General features: G+C 42.8%; 1 protein-coding gene across 1 annotated transcript in view; it reads left to right on the forward strand.

Annotated features, from left to right (window-relative positions):
- The first annotated feature begins 296 nt into the window (after nucleotides 1-296).
- LOC123769311 (perilipin-4-like) overlaps nucleotides 297-18276 on the forward strand; it is an 18485-nt gene continuing 505 nt past the window's right edge. The window contains exons 1-2 of the mRNA XM_069310076.1: nucleotides 297-301; nucleotides 18118-18276. The exon at nucleotides 18118-18276 is cut by the window's right edge and continues 505 nt beyond it. Coding sequence (XP_069166177.1) covers nucleotides 297-301; nucleotides 18118-18276 — 164 coding nt within the window. The remainder of the gene's footprint in view (nucleotides 302-18117) is intronic.

Here is an 18276-nt window from a genome sequence, read left to right on the forward strand (position 1 = left end):
AGTGACACATGATGGTGTCAGTGACACATGATGGTGTCAGTGACACATAATGGGGTCAGTGACACATGATGGTGTCAGTGACACATGATGGTGTCAGTGACACATGATGGTGTCGGTGACACATAATGGTGTCAGTGACACATGATGGTGTCAGTGACACATGATGGTGTCAGTGACACATGATGGTGTCAGTGACACATGATGGTGTCAGTGACACATAATGGGGTCAGTGACACATAATGGTGTCAGTGACACATGATGGTGTCAGTGACACATGATGGTGTCAGTGACACATAATGGGGTCAGTGACACATAATGGTGTCAGTGACACATAATGGTGACAGTGACACATAATGGTGACAGTGACACATAATGGTGTCACTGTTAACGTAAATAAAAGTCAGGAGAAAAAGAGGTGACCAAGGGAACTGTTTCACCAGAGACGGAGTGACAGGAGGCAGCAGGTGACAGTCACCGTCCCCCTGGAAGATGAAACATATATATATTCATGTACGAAAAATAAAAGTGAATTGTGCAACAAGAGAATAAAGGTGACTGTGCAACAAGATAATAAAGGTGACTGTGCTACAAGAGAATAAAGGTGACTGTGCAACAAGACAATAAAGGTGACTGTGCAACAAGACAATAAAGGTGACTGTGCAACAAGAGAATAAAGGTGACTGTGCAACAAGACAATAAAGGTGACTGTGCAACAAGACAATAAAGGTGACTGTGCAACAAGAGAATAAAGGTGACTGTTATTGGGAGGATTGGAGATTTAATAAAGAACTTGGTTATTGAACCCAACTGATACTTGTTTACCGACGAACAGAGACCCCAATCACTCCCTGATGAAAACACGACCGACCACGGCAACCACACTCCTGCTGCCGTGGTTGGACCATCAATGGACACTGGAGTACTTGTAATTAGTTGGGAGATCACCCTATAAGTGTCTTGTTCTCGGAAAGGGGGTTCAGCCTCAACGTTGTTTAGAAGGTGTGGCTTCAAACTGGCCTAGTTGTCATGAATTCACACCCACTCGAGACGCTGTGACTCCCCAACACTCAACTTGTTGTGGTGTGATCTCCTAAATCCCCTCGGAGTGAGTTCACCCAATTTTCAACCGTGTCTCTTAATTTATAAAAAAACAGCTCTTAACAAACATTTATTACATAAGAACATAGACAAAATAAAGAAAAGTAATATTACAGTGCAGCAACCTCGGCTGTTACCAACTGATACCACTCCAAAGTCATCTTAGACTTTCATCACATTAACTGTATTAGGCTGCTGCTCACTCTTCAGCTCACAACCTACTGCCTCCTCACTGTTTGGGGCTGAAAGACATGACACAACAATATTTTTTCGTTATCTATGAACGAAAAAAAGAAAATCACCCTCTCGCTTTACACTCCGCCGTCATGCCAATATGCAATCAAGCACTCCCTCATACAGCAATGTGTCTATATGATTCTCTATTCTATTCCTCGAGGCCTCTACTCGGAACATCTGTCTGGGTCCTCCAACTGCAGTTCTTCCAATTTGCTTCATATGAAGTCCCACTCGAATGGCAGTGAAGCTCCTCCAAACGGATTCACAAAAGAAACATGTAGCTTCCCTACACTGCTTGAAGTTCCACTACATCAATGGAGTTCCTCTCCTCCTCCTTTGAAATCCTGCTCCACACTTGCAGTTCATCTACCACATGCAGTTTAGCATACACTCTTCTTCAGATGCGAAGTTCCTTCATTAACTTCTCCCATACAAACTGTAGAATTCGGAGTGTGAGGTCGCTCACTCCGGCGCTCCAAGATTGCGTCACTCTCGGACATCCAACAAAATCACTTCAGGACTGCCTCACACAGCTTCCCTTCTCCTGACCTGAGCACCCAAAGTCGCCTGGCAGGCTCCACGCAAAAATACCTGCTTACTCTCCTCCACTCGAGTATACAACACATTAGAGTTCCCCACAGGCACGACCACCACCAGGCTTCAGACCGTCTCTAATAACTTCATAAATACTGAGAAGTGTCGCACATCGCGTCCTCACCAGTTATACACTGTAGCCTTCACACAAACACTTTATCCGGAACCGTATTCTTCAATATTCTCAGGACACAGTGACGCACGTCCATTCTTGGTGACTGTGGCAACTACAGTAGCTTTACAATATCTGCCAGTGTCACGTCACCAAAATGTCGACATCCTATTCCCACTAACATTTATAAGACGCTCGTCCTCTGCTTGTACTCTTTTAAATCACTCACTAGCGTTTATTTAATATATTTCCTTCCTCTGATCTCTCAATTATTGGTTAGGTAAGCAGAATACCTCTCACCTGGTAGACGCTTCACCCTGTTACCTGGAGTCATAACATTCCCCTCCTCTTATCTTTGAGAGTTATTCTCAGTGGCTAAGCTCGTGACAAAGCGTCAGGCACTACATTATCTCGCCCTCTTATATGTCTTATGTTCAAGTGTTCTTATATGTCTTATGTTCGCCCTCTTGAAGCAACAGGAACCACCTGGTTAATCCCTGATTCGTATGTTTCATCTTACTCAGGAACACCAGGTGGGGGGGGGGGTTATGATCCGTATACACACAACTGGTGTCCTCCCCCACTTATGTATACTTCAAAATGCTTGAGTGCCAGGCCAATGATAATGTCTCCTTCTCTACTGTACAGTATGATCTCTGTTGCTTTTGTCGGAAAATCCGACACCATTTAATAATCATACAGATAATAGCTGTGTTGTATAAACAAGTTACCCATAGAAAACGTAACTTGTAGTGGAATTACCGTCTATAGAAAACGGGATATCATCACCACACACTATTATAATTCACCACCTATTATGGTGGGAATTATTCTTAAATACATTAGTCTTTGGACTTTACCATCATAAAAACATCTTATATAAATTAACTTAATTATCAATATTAAAGTAGAGTAAATGTGACCCTTCTATCACTTTCTGACATTTGGACAATGTAGGCCAGGCGTCAGTGGGGAAGGAGGGCAGCCATTGTTGATACTAGACCAGAGGCTCACGGGAGCAAATTCGGCTCCTGTTAATTTTACTTGGACGTAGTGTTATGGAAACCAAAGGTGTACCATTTTCACACGCTGTCAACAAATTCAAGTTAAGTGTTCTTTCCGAAACCCGTGTATCTTTCATTTATGGCCATTAATGTCATTATATAGGGTGAACAGGTTAGAGCACGACATAGCCTCAAACTAAAGGTAATTAAGCCAGGTCTTTATTGTTCCATGTATAGTGTTTTCTCTGATATAGCTTGTCATATATAGGTATCTGGCTTCACAGTTAGCGCCCTTTTGACAGGTCAAGACGAGGAAGCAAGATTTTGTGCACCAGTTACTGGGTGATGGAAGCTACCTCAAAGAGGATAATTTGGTGTCTACACCCTAGTTATACCTGGTGGACTAACCTGCTGTACTATAAGATAAGGAACCTTTTCAATGTATGTAGTTAATACTGTAGTTTGATTGGCTGCATATATATAAATATAAACCCCCCTAATGTGTAGAGGATCGATTTGTGAGATTAAGAGATTATTGCAGAAATACAGTCCACTTATCATTATACAAATTGCTATCGAAGTATATAAATTAACGTAAATATAAATTCATATAAATTAAATAAATATAAATCTCACAGGTCGGTTCCCACATTATTTGGACCTTCGGAACCGGAATATTCGGTCCTTTGAACCCACATTTGGTCATCTTAGTACCGGATGAACCAGTTAACCAGTGGATTCATTAAATATACTAGTTCACGAGCCCCGCTCAGTTCAGTTCAGCTTCGTCAGCGGTTTCATGCACACCCACAGATATTTGGTGGCGTGTTCTTTCGTGAAATGACAGCGCTAATATTGAAGCCAGCCAAATTAGTGACTGTGTCTTCGCGATATTGTTCACGGATTTCGTGGTGTTACATTTCGCGAGAGATTATCTACGAATTTTGTGGACTTTATTTCGCGAGGTCACTAATAATATTTAATACTTCTAGATAATATTAGAAGTTTCATAGAGGCTAATTAAGAGGCTATTATCAATAATTGTGTATATTATTTCTCCAAAATAGAGAATTATTTAATATATATTGCACTAGTGTTCACAGTATAATATTTACTAATTGCCAACCCACAACAGGGTAGGATATGACTAGTTGAACTATTATTGCTCATCCTAGTCCCATTATTACCATAGTCAGTTGTACTATATTGATCAACCTAACACCATTAATGAATGGTGCAGACCCTATTTTGGGTGTAATTTTTATCAACTCGAATTGAGTTGTATATATAATAAATTACTTATGATCATTACACCTTTGAGTGATTAATTAGTGTCTCTACCATCCTAGGGTGATATAGAAGAGCTAACCTAAAGGTACTTCCAATGACACTAGTTTATCACTCAAATCATTAGTGTGTATGATTGTATATATATAATGTGTATTAATTTTAAGTGCTAACCTCTAGTAGGGGTAGGATTATTGCCTAGTGAGTGCATTTTACCCTAGGCTACCATTAGTGTTTGTTCAGTATTATGAGCAGCCCAAGTACAAGTCCCACAAGGCTTCACCAACTAGCCAGTATGGATAACGCTGGCAATGAGAAAACTGTCATACATCTAGTACTACAATTGCTGGATTTACCTCAACCTGATCAGACTGCTGACTCATTACAATCCTTCAGCATGGAGTTTGAGTCACTACTAAGAATATTCAGTCTTAAGGTTGATATAACTACTAGTGAATGGATGACCAAAGTAGTCCTTCAACGAAAATTGTCCAGCGATATACTAGATGAATTATATGCACATCAACATAACACCATCCTGACAGTACAGGACATCACTGAAGGTTTACATTCCATCATAAACAAACGACGAGCAAATGAGGAAGTTAAAGCCTCTTGCAAGCCTTCAGAAATAGAAAATAAGAGTCAATTAAAGGGTAAAACAACTACCCCAAATAAACATCAGTCAATTACTCTAACATCAAGTTGCAGAAAATCTGACAATGCAGCAGCATCCTCCAAGCCTACTGTTACTAGTTCACCCAAACCGGTAACTTCCAAACGTGCAGTAGGCTGGGGGACATGTATGTTCTGCAAAAAGAAACATTCAACATACTGTTGTGCTAATTATCCAACCAGAGACACTCGTATGGAGCGACTCCAGGAATTAGGGAGATGTTCGAGGTGTCTCAAGTCACACAACATAGACTATTGTGATACCCAATTCAACACCTGCAACAGGTGTAGAAGAGGTAGGCACCATGCAGCACTGTGCAAATATACGAAATTAACGTATTCAAGACCCAAGGTGGAAGATAGCATTCCCACCACAGTACAGTACTGCAAGGTGCAGCAAACAAAGAGTGTCCAATCAGCAAAGTCTAAAGGTAATACGACTTTGCCTACTGCCCAAATTACCATCCTGAATAAGAGGGCCAAGGTCCATACCCGTGGGTTGTTTGACCAAGGATCCCAGAGAACATATATCACTAAAAAGTTGGCAGATGAACTACAATTAAGGCCTGTAGCCCAGACGTCATTCAACATCTCAGGGTTTGTAACAGATGCAGGACCTCAAGTCTACCAGGTGGTACAACCATCAGTGCGTTTAGGCAGGTACGTCTGTCGAGTACAAGCCATTGTGGTGGACAAAATACCAGTAGACCTACAAGTTCAAGGTCTGAGAGCAACAGCCAAATTCCTGAGAAATAGAGGAATAAAATTGGCAGATAATATTAAGTCTGATCACCTCACTAACTTCGGTCTCCTTGTTGGGACAGACTTTTGTCATCGATTCATCGGTAGCCCTACTAAATATCAGGGTATAACCATGTTAAACTCTGCAGGAGGTAAATTACTCTCAGGCCCAGTATCAAGCCTGAGGAGACCTATGCCTGCAGATAAACAATACCAATAGAAATCTAAATTTGTCAGCTGATTATATTTCTCCAGTAGCATTATACTAAAGAGATTACAGCTGACTATACCAACAGAGGTTGATGTTAGTATCATCATTTAAAGCTGAAGATGAGTTCATGAGGCCTCAGTGGCAAATCAGTGAACAGTAGCCTAAAACAGCTACAAGTCACTGCGACCAATGTCACTGAACCCACTGCAGTCTCAGAACCATACTTTACTTTAATGATGAGCTATTCAATCTTCTGAATCAATTAACTAAATTAAACCCCAATAAATCTGATTGTCGGAAAATCCGACACCATTTAATATATCATACAGATAATAGCTGTATTACCAACAAGTTACCCATAGAAAACGTAACTTGTAGTGGAATTACCGTCTATAGAAAACGGGATATCATCACCACATACTATTATAATTCACCAGCTATTCTGCTGGGAATTATTCTTAAATACATAAGTCTTTGGACTTTACCATCATAAAAACATCTTATATAAATTAACTTAATTATCAATATTAAAGTAGAGTAAATGTGACCCTTCTATCACTTTCTGACATGTGGACAAAGTAGGCCAGGCGTCAGGGAGGAAGGGGGAGCCATTGTTGTGTCACCTCCGAGACGTGTGGAGCAAATTTGGCTCCTATCATTCTGGACAATGTCGGCCAGACGTCAATAGAATGGAGTGTTAGATGCAGCCATTGTTATACGAGACCAGAGGCTCACACGGGAGCAAATTCGGCTCCTGTTAATTTTACTTGGACGTAGTGTTATGGAAACCAAAGGTACCATCTCCAACACAATGTCTACAATTCAAGTTAAGTCTATCCGAAACCCGTTTATCATTCATTTATGGCCATTAATGTCAGGATATAGGGTGACCCGGTTAGAACGCGAAATCGCCTCATACTAAAGGTAATTAAGCCAGGTCTTCATGTTCCATGTACTGTTTTCTCTGATATACTTGTCATATATAGGTATCTGGCTTCACAGCTAGCGCACTTTTGACAGGTCAAGTCGAGGATGCAAGATTTGTGCACCAGTTACTGGGTGATATGGAAGCTACCTCAAAGAGGATAATTTGGTGTCTACACCCTAGTTATACCTGGTGGACTAACCTGCTGTACTATAAGATAAGGAACCTCATCAATGTATGTAGCTATTACTGTAGTTTGATTGGCTGCATATATATATAAATATAAACCCCCCCTAATGTGTAGAGGATCGATTTGTGAGATTGAGATTATTGCAGAAATACAGTCCACTTATCATTATACAAATTGCTATCGAAGTATATAAATTAACGTAAATATAAATTCATATAAATTAAATAAATATAAATCTCACAGGTCGGTTCCCACATTATTTGGTCCTTCGAACCGGATGACGGATTATTTGATCCTTTGAACCCACATTTGGTCATCTTAGTACCGGATGAACCAGTTAACCAGTGGATTCATTAAATATACTAGTGCAGTGTTATTTAAACAAAGCCAGCCAGTCATAGACAGCGGCGTTGCCTCGTGGGAGCTCAGGAGCCTCCCTCAGCCCAGTTCAGCTTCGTCAGCGGTTTCATGCACACCCACAGATATTTGGTGGCGTGTTATTTCGTGAAATGACAGCGCTAATATAGAAGCCAGCCTAATTAGTGACTGTGTCTTCGCGATATTGTTCACGGATTTCGTGGTGTTACATTTCGCGAGAGATTATCCACGAATTTTGTGGACTTTATTTCGCGAGGTCACTAATAACATTTAATACTTCTAGATAATATTAGAAGTTTCATAGAGGCTAATTAAGAGGCTATTAACAATAATTGTGTATATTATTTCTCCAAAATAGAGAATTATTTAATATATATTGCACTAGTGATCACAGTATAATATTTACTAATTGCCAACCCACAACAGGGTAGGATATTACCATTGACTAGTTGAACTATTATTGTTCATCCTAGTCCCATTATTACTATAGTCAGTTGTACTATATTGAACAACCTAACACCATTAATGCATGGTCCAGACCCTATTTTGGGTGTAATTTTTAACAACTCGAGTTGAGTTGTATATATAATAATTTACTTATGATCATTACACCTTTGAGTGATTAATTAGTGTCTCTACCATCCTAGGGTGATATAGAAGAGCTAACCTAAAGGTACTTCCAGTGACACTGGTTTATCACTCAAATCATTAGTGTGTATGATTGTATATATATATAATGTGTATTAATTTTAAGTGCTAACCTCTAGTAGAGGTAGGATTATTGCCTAGTGAGTGCAGAATTTACCCTAGGCTACCATTAGTACTTGCTCACAATTTATGAGCCAGTGGTGCTCAATTAACAAGTCACCATGACTAATCCACAGAAAGCAAAGCGTGCTTTAATATCAAGCAAACGCCAACTAACAAGAGATCTCAACCAATATGAACAGTTGTTATATGAGCCTGTAATTAATTATCATCGGTTGAAAATACCACTGTTACAGATTCAAACCCAATTGCATATATTGAAAGCAAATGAGGAAGTTAAAGCCTCTTGCAAGCCTTCAGAAATAGAAAATAATAGTCAATTAAAGGGTAAAACAACCACCCCAAATAAACATCAACCAATTACTCAAACATCAAGTTGCAGAAAATCTGACAATGCAGCAGCATCCTCCAAGCCTACTGTTACTAGTTCACCCAAACCGGTAACTTCCAAACGTGCAGTAGGCTGGGGGACATGTATGTTCTGCAAAAAGAAACATTCAACATACCGTTGTGCTAATTATCCAACCAGAGACACTCGTATTGAGCGACTCCAGGAATTAGGGAGATGTTCGAGGTGTCTCAAGTCACACAACATAGACTATTGTGATACCCAATTCAACACCTGTAACAGGTGTAGAAGAGGTAGGCACCATGCAGCACTGTGCAAATATACGAAATTAACGTATTCAAGACCCAAGGTGGAAGATAGCATTCCCACCACAGTACAGTACTGCAAGGTGCAACAAACAAAGAGTGTCCAATCGGCAAAGTCTAAAGGTAATACGACTTTGCCTACTGCCCAAATTACCATCCTGAATAAGAGGGCCAAGGTCCATACCCGTGGGTTGTTTGACCAAGGATCCCAGAGAACATATATCACCAAAAAGTTGGCAGATGAATTACAATTAAGGCCTGTAGCCCAGATGTCATTCAACATCTCAGGGTTTGTAACAGATGCAGGACCTCAAGTCTACCAGGTGGTACAACCATCAGTACGCTTAAGCAGGTACGTCTGTCGAGTACAAGCCATTGTGGTGGACAAAATACCAGTAGACCTACAAGTTCAAGGTCTGAGAGCAACAGCCAAATTCCTGAGAAATAGAGGAATAAAATTGGCAGATAATATTAAGTCTGATCACCTCACCGACTTCGGTCTCCTTGTAGGGACAGACTATTGTCATCGATTCATCGGTAGCCCTACTAAATATCAGGGTATAACCATGTTAAACTCTGCAGGAGGTAAATTACTCTCAGGCCCAGTATCAAGCCTGAGGAGACCTATGCCTGCAGATAAACAATACCAGTAGAAATCTAAATTTGTCAGCTGATTATATTTCTCCAGTAGCATTATACTAAGGAGATTACAGCTGACTATAGTAACAGAGGTTGATGTTAGTATCATCATTTAAAGCTGGAGATGAGTTCATGAGGCCTCAGTGGCAAATCAGTGAACAGTAGCCTAAAACAGCTACAAGTCACTGCGACCAATGTCACTGAACCCACTGCAGTCTCAGAACCATACTTTACTTTAATGATGAGCTATTCAATCTTCTGAATCAATTAACTAAATTAAACCCCAATAAATCTGATGACTGATTTGATACATTTATTATTTAATCAAGATGTATTCCATGGGCCTCAGTGTTTATATATCAGTGACCAGTTACCTGAAGAAACTTCAAGTTATATCTAATGTCACTGATCTCACTGCAGTCCCTGAATCATACTTGACTGTAGTACTTGATCACATTCAGTCTTCTGGGTTAAATAATATGTAATAAGGCTTGAATATTAGCCTTTCAAGAGTTGACAGGGAAATGAAATCGCATTAGACTTCTAACCCCTGCAACTCTAGTACGGGACATCCGTCCTGTACGAACAGACGCACAAATGTGTGATTACTAACTACTAACATCAAATTAATCAAATAATTCGAAGGAGGAGTATCGGTGTTCGTCTGTTCTAAAGAGGACTTCGACCCGTGAGCAGCCCCCTGGGGAATTATGTCGGAAAATCCGACACCATTTAATATATCATACAGATAATAGCTGTATTACCAACAAGTTACCCATAGAAAACGTAACTTGTAGTGGAATTACCGTCTATAGAAAACGGGATATCATCACCACATACTATTATAATTCACCAGCTATTCTGCTGGGAATTATTCTTAAATACATAAGTCTTTGGACTTTACCATCATAAAAACATCTTATATAAATTAACTTAATTATCAATATTAAAGTAGAGTAAATGTGACCCTTCTATCACTTTCTGACATGTGGACAAAGTAGGCCAGGCGTCAGGGAGGAAGGGGGAGCCATTGTTGTGTCACCTCCGAGACGTGTGGAGCAAATTTGGCTCCTATCATTCTGGACAATGTCGGCCAGACGTCAATAGAATGGAGTGTTAGATGCAGCCATTGTTATACGAGACCAGAGGCTCACACGGGAGCAAATTCGGCTCCTGTTAATTTTACTTGGACGTAGTGTTATGGAAACCAAAGGTACCATCTCCAACACGATGTCTACAATTCAAGTTAAGTCTATCCGAAACCCGTTTATCATTCATTTATGGCCATTAATGTCAGGATATAGGGTGACCCGGTTAGAACGCGAAATCGCCTCATACTAAAGGTAATTAAGCCAGGTCTTCATGTTCCATGTACTGTTTTCTCTGATATACTTGTCATATATAGGTATCTGGCTTCACAGCTAGCGCACTTTTGACAGGTCAAGTCGAGGATGCAAGATTTGTGCACCAGTTACTGGGTGATATGGAAGCTACCTCAAAGTGGATAATTTGGTGTCTACACCCTAGTTATACCTGGTGGACTAACCTGCTGTACTATAAGATAAGGAACCTCATCAATGTATGTAGCTATTACTGTAGTTTGATTGGCTGCATATATATATAAATATAAACCCCCCCTAATGTGTAGAGGATCGATTTGTGAGATTGAGATTATTGCAGAAATACAGTCCACTTATCATTATACAAATTGCTATCGAAGTATATAAATTAACGTAAATATAAATTCATATAAATTAAATAAATATAAATCTCACAGGTCGGTTCCCACACTGATGACTGATTTGATACATTTATTATTTAATCAAGATGTATTCCATGGGCCTCAGTGTTTATATATCAGTGCCCAGTTACCTGAAGAAACTTCAAGTTATATCTAATGTCACTGATCTCACTGCAGTCCCTGAATCATACTTGACTGTAGTACTTGATCACATTCAGTCTTCTGGGTTAAATAATATGTAATTAGGCTTGAATATTAGCCTTTCAAGAGTTGACAGGGAAATGAAATCGCATTAGACTTCTAACCCCTGCAACTCTAGTACGGGACATCCGTCCTGTACGAACAGACGCACAAATGTGTGATTACTAACTACTAACATCAAATTAATCTAATAATTCGAAGGAGGAGTATCGGTGTTCGTCTGTTCTAAAGAGGACTTCGACCCGTGAGCAGCCCCTGGGGAATTATGTCGGAAAATCCGACACCATTTAATAATCATACAGATAATAGCTGTGTTGTATAAACAAGTTACCCATAGAAAACGTAACTTGTAGTGGAATTACCGTCTATAGAAAACGGGATATCATCACCACACACTATTATAATTCACCACCTATTATGGTGGGAATTATTCTTAAATACATTAGTCTTTGGACTTTACCATCATAAAAACATCTTATATAAATTAACTTAATTATCAATATTAAAGTAGAGTAAATGTGACCCTTCTATCACTTTCTGACATTTGGACAATGTAGGCCAGGCGTCAGTGGGGAAGGAGGGCAGCCATTGTTGATACTAGACCAGAGGCTCACGGGAGCAAATTCGGCTCCTGTTAATTTTACTTGGACGTAGTGTTATGGAAACCAAAGGTGTACCATTTTCACACGCTGTCAACAAATTCAAGTTAAGTGTTCTTTCCGAAACCCGTGTATCTTTCATTTATGGCCATTAATGTCATTATATAGGGTGAACAGGTTAGAGCACGACATAGCCTCAAACTAAAGGTAATTAAGCCAGGTCTTTATTGTTCCATGTATAGTGTTTTCTCTGATATAGCTTGTCATATATAGGTATCTGGCTTCACAGTTAGCGCCCTTTTGACAGGTCAAGACGAGGAAGCAAGATTTTGTGCACCAGTTACTGGGTGATGGAAGCTACCTCAAAGAGGATAATTTGGTGTCTACACCCTAATTGTACCTGGTGGACTAACCTGCTGTACTATAAGATAAGGAACCTTTTCAATGTATGTAGTTAATACTGTAGTTTGATTGGCTGCATATATATAAATATAAACCCCCCCTAATGTGTAGAGGATCGATTTGTGAGATTAAGAGATTATTGCAGAAATACAGTCCACTTATCATTATACAAATTGCTATCGAAGTATATAAATTAACGTAAATATAAATTCATATAAATTAAATAAATATAAATCTCACAGGTCGGTTCCCACAGCTTTACAAACTTCTTGGAGAAGAGAGACACGGGCAATAAATTTCATCCTTCCAATGCGTCAACACAACTCCGGCCCCTACGTCAGTGACATCCACAAATAACGAAAACTGCGCTCCAAAATCCGGTGATACTAACACAGGCGCCTCAGTCAATAGTCTCTTTGTCTTATCAAACACCTCTTGGGCTACTCTGTCCTACTTCCACTTCTTATTCCTAGTCAGCAAACTCGTCATAGGAGTGGCTACGGTGGAAAAATTCTTACAAAACTTCCTTTAGAATCCAGTCATTCCTAAGTACCTCAACAACTCCTTCTTTCCTTTGGGTACTGGGAAATTATCGATGGCTTCCACCTTCGTCCTTACTGGAACAACCTCACCTTGCCCTACTACATAACCTAGGTACTCTAGTCGGGCTCTTCCGAACTCATTCTTTGACAAGTCAATAGTCATATTGGCCCTTTCTAATCGACAAAACAAAGTCAGTAGTGTGTGTACATGCTCCCTCCAGGAGTCTGCAACACAACAATGTTGTCAATGTACACAGCACAACCCGTTGCGCCTTGCAACACCTGGTTCATCACCCATTGGAAACAGCTACCGCTATTCTTCATTGCAAACGACAATATCTTATACTGGTACAACCCCTCAGATGTCACGACTGCTGATATTCTCTTCGCCTCTTCTGATAGGGGGAATTTGGTTGTACCCCATAACAGGTCTATTCTCGACACGTACCGTGCACTCCTAATTCAATCTTTACGGTCATCAATGCGCGGTATTGGATGCAAGTGAGCGACCATAATCATGTTCACTTTCCTATAGTCTGTACAAAATCGATATGTACCGTCGCTCTTTTTAACGAGGAGGCAAAGTGAACTCCACTCACTGTCGCTTTTCTCTGCCAGATAATTATCCATTAAATACTTAACCTCTTTTCTCATAGCTTCTGCCTTATTTGGACTGACCCTGTAAGGGTGCTGTTTAATGGGAGCAGCCCCATAGTCGATCATTCATGCTCTTGTCAGCCCCATAGTCGATCATTCATGCTCTTGTCAGCCCCATAGTCGATCGTTCATGCTCTTGTCAGCCCCATAGTCGATCGTTCATGCTCTTGTCAGCCCCATAGTCGATCGTTCATGCTCTTGTCAGCCCCATAGTCGATCGTTCATGCTCTTGTCAGCCCCATAGTCGATCGTTCATGCTCCTGTCAGCCCCATAGTCGATCGTTCATGCTCCTGTCAGCCCCATAGTCGATCGTTCATGCTCCTGTCAGCCCCATAGTCGATCGTTCATGCTCCTGTCAGCCCCATAGTCGATCGTTCATGCTCCTGTCAGCCCCATAGTCGATCGTTCATGCTCCTGTCAGCCCCATAGTCGATCGTTCATGCTCCTGTCAGCCCCATAGTCGATCGTTCATGCTCCTGTCAGCCCCATAGTCGATCGTTCATGCTCCTGTCAGCCCCATAGTCGATCGTTCATGCTCCTGTCAGCCCCATAGTCGATCGTTCATGCTCCTGTCAGCCCCATTGTCGATCGTTCATGCTCCTGTCAGCCCCATTGTCGATCATTCATGCTCCTGTCAGCCCCATTGTCGATCATTCATGCTCCTGTCAGCCCCATTGTCGATCATTCATGCTCCTGTCAGCCCCATTGTCGATCATTCATGCTCCTGTCAGCCCCATTGTCGATCATTCATGCTCCTGTCAGCCCCATTGTCGATCATTCATGCTCTTGTCAGCCCCATTGTCGATCATTCATGCTCTTGTCAGCCCCATTGTCGATCATTCATGCTCTTGTCAGCCCCATTGTCGATCATTCATGCTCTTGTCAGCCCCATAGTCGATCATTCATGCTCTTGTCAGCCCCATTGTCGATCATTCATGCTCTTGTCAGCCCCATTGTCGATCATTCATGCTCTTGTCAGCCCCATTGTCGATCATTCATGCTCTTGTCAGCCCCATTGTCGATCATTCATGCTCTTGTCAGCCCCATTGTCGATCATTCATGCTCTTGTCAGCCCCATAGTCGATCATTCATGCTCTTGTCAGCCCCATTGTCGATCATTCATGCTCTTGTCAGCCCCATTGTCGATCATTCATGCTCTTGTCAGCCCCATTGTCGATCATTCATGCTCTTGTCAGCCCCATAGCCGATCATTCATGCTCTTGTCAGCCCCATAGCCGATCATTCATGCTCTTGTCAGCCCCATAGTCGATCATTCATGCTCTTGTCAGCCCCATAGCCGATCATTCATGCTCTTGTCAGCCCCATTGTCGATCATTCGTGCTCTTGTCAGCCCCATAGCCGATCATTCGTGCTCTTGTCAGCCCCATAGCCGATCATTCGTGCTCTTGTCAGCCCCATAGTCGATCATTCGTGCTCTTGTCAGCCCCATTGTCGATCATTCGTGCTCTTGTCAGCCCCATAGCCGATCATTCATGCTCTTGTCAGCCCCATTGTCGATCATTCATGCTCTTGTCAGCCCCATTGTCGATCATTCATGCTCTTGTCAGCCCCATTGTCGATCATTCGTGCTCTTGTCAGCCCCATTGTCGATCATTCGTGCTCTTGTCAGCCCCATAGTCGATCATTCGTGCTCTTGTCAGCCCCATAGTCGATCATTCATGCTCTTGTCAGCCCCATTGTCGATCATTCATGCTCTTGTCAGCCCCATTGTCGATCATTCATGCTCTTGTCAGCCCCATAGCCGATCATTCATGCTCTTGTCAGCCCCATTGTCGATCATTCATGCTCTTGTCAGCCCCATTGTCGATCATTCATGCTCTTGTCAGCCCCATTGTCGATCATTCGTGCTCTTGTCAGCCCCATTGTCGATCATTCGTGCTCTTGTCAGCCCCATTGTCGATCATTCGTGCTCTTGTCAGCCCCATAGCCGATCATTCATGCTCTTGTCAGCCCCATAGTCGATCATTCATGCTCTTGTCAGCCCCATTGTCGATCATTCATGCTCTTGTCAGCCCCATTGTCGATCATTCATGCTCTTGTCAGCCCCATAGCCGATCATTCATGCTCTTGTCAGCCCCATAGCCGATCATTCATGCTCTTGTCAGCCCCATAGCCGATCATTCATGCTCTTGTCAGCCCCATTGTCGATCATTCATGCTCTTGTCAGCCCCATTGTCGATCATTCATGCTCTTGTCAGCCCCATTGTCGATCATTCATGCTCTTGTCAGCCCCATAGTCGATCATTCATGCTCTTGTCAGCCCCATAGTCGATCATTCATGCTCTTGACAGCCCCATTGTCGATCATTCATGCTCTTGTCAGCCCCATAGTCGATCATTCATGCTCTTGTCAGCCCGATTGTCGATCATTCATGCTCTTGTCAGCCCCATAGTCGATCATTCATGCTCTTGTCAGCCCCATAGTCGATCATTCATGCTCTTGTCAGCCCCATTGTCGATCATTCATGCTCTTGTCAGCCCCATTGTCGATCATTCATGCTCTTGTCAGCCCCATTGTCGATCATTCGTGCTCTTGTCAGCCCCATTGTCGATCATTCGTGCTCTTGTCAGCCCCATAGCCGATCATTCATGCTCTTGTCAGCCCCATTGTCGATCATTCATGCTCTTGTCAGCCCCATTGTCGATCATTCATGCTCTTGTCAGCCCCATTGTCGATCATTCGTGCTCTTGTCAGCCCCATTGTCGATCATTCGTGCTCTTGTCAGCCCCATAGTCGATCATTCGTGCTCTTGTCAGCCCCATAGTCGATCATTCATGCTCTTGTCAGCCCCATTGTCGATCATTCATGCTCTTGTCAGCCCCATTGTCGATCATTCATGCTCTTGTCAGCCCCATAGCCGATCATTCATGCTCTTGTCAGCCCCATTGTCGATCATTCATGCTCTTGTCAGCCCCATTGTCGATCATTCATGCTCTTGTCAGCCCCATTGTCGATCATTCGTGCTCTTGTCAGCCCCATTGTCGATCATTCGTGCTCTTGTCAGCCCCATTGTCGATCATTCGTGCTCTTGTCAGCCCCATAGCCGATCATTCATGCTCTTGTCAGCCCCATAGTCGATCATTCATGCTCTTGTCAGCCCCATTGTCGATCATTCATGCTCTTGTCAGCCCCATTGTCGATCATTCATGCTCTTGTCAGCCCCATAGCCGATCATTCATGCTCTTGTCAGCCCCATAGCCGATCATTCATGCTCTTGTCAGCCCCATAGCCGATCATTCATGCTCTTGTCAGCCCCATTGTCGATCATTCATGCTCTTGTCAGCCCCATTGTCGATCATTCATGCTCTTGTCAGCCCCATTGTCGATCATTCATGCTCTTGTCAGCCCCATAGTCGATCATTCATGCTCTTGTCAGCCCCATAGTCGATCATTCATGCTCTTGACAGCCCCATTGTCGATCATTCATGCTCTTGTCAGCCCCATAGTCGATCATTCATGCTCTTGTCAGCCCGATTGTCGATCATTCATGCTCTTGTCAGCCCCATAGTCGATCATTCATGCTCTTGTCAGCCCCATAGTCGATCATTCATGCTCTTGTCAGCCCCATTGTCGATCATTCATGCTCTTGTCAGCCCCATTGTCGATCATTCATGCTCTTGTCAGCCCCATTGTCGATCATTCATGCTCTTGTCAGCCCCATAGTCGATCATTCATGCTCTTGTCATCCCCATTGTCGATCATTCATGCTCTTGTCAGCCCCATTGTCGATCATTCATGCTCTTGTCAGCCCCATAGTCGATCATTCATGCTCTTGTCAGCCCCATAGTCGATCAGTAAAACAACTTCCATACGTAATTTCGTTTACTTATTGTCTTGTCAAGTCCATTGCCATTCATTCCTTCCCCTGTCAGCCGTCATTCCTTCCTCTGTCAGCCGTCATTCCTTCCTCTGTCAGCCGTCATTCCCTCCGCTGTCAGCCGTCATTCCCTCCCCTGTCAGCCGTCATTCCTTCCCCTGTCAGCCGTCATTCCTTCCCCTGTCAGCCGTCATTCCCTCCGCTGTCAGCCGTCATTCCCTCCCCTGTCAGCCGTCATTCCTTCCCCTGTCAGCCGTCATTCCCTCCGCTGTCAGCCGTCATTCCCTCCCCTGTCAGCCGTCATTCCCTCCCCTGTCAGCCGTCATTCCCTCCCCTGTCAGCCGTCATTCCTTCCGCTGTCAGCCGTCATTCCCTCCGCTGTCAGCCGTCATTCCCTCCGCTGTCAGCCGTCATTCCCTCCCCTGTCAGCCGTCATTCCTTCCCCTGTCAGCCGTCATTCCTTCCGCTGTCAGCCGTCATTCCTTGCTGCCTTGATGCGAGCGAGAGAGCATCATGTTCCATTCCTATGTCATGGTGATGCCGTCCTTCTGAGCAAGACAGAAACAGCAGTTTCGATCTACCTCCGAATTTTGTAATACATACCGACAGTTGTGTGTTTACAGCGGCAGTGTTGCTGGACAGTTGTGTGTTTACAGCGGCAGTGTGGCTGGACAGTTGTGTGTTTACAGCGGCAGTGTTGCTGGACAGTTGCGTGTTTACAGCGGCAGTGTGGCTGGACAGTTGTGTGTTTACAGCGGCAGTGTTGCTGGACAGTTGCGTGT

The sequence above is a fragment of the Procambarus clarkii genome, chromosome 66, assembly GCF_040958095.1.
Source record: "Procambarus clarkii isolate CNS0578487 chromosome 66, FALCON_Pclarkii_2.0, whole genome shotgun sequence".
In the NCBI taxonomy this organism is placed as follows: domain Eukaryota; kingdom Metazoa; phylum Arthropoda; class Malacostraca; order Decapoda; family Cambaridae; genus Procambarus; species Procambarus clarkii.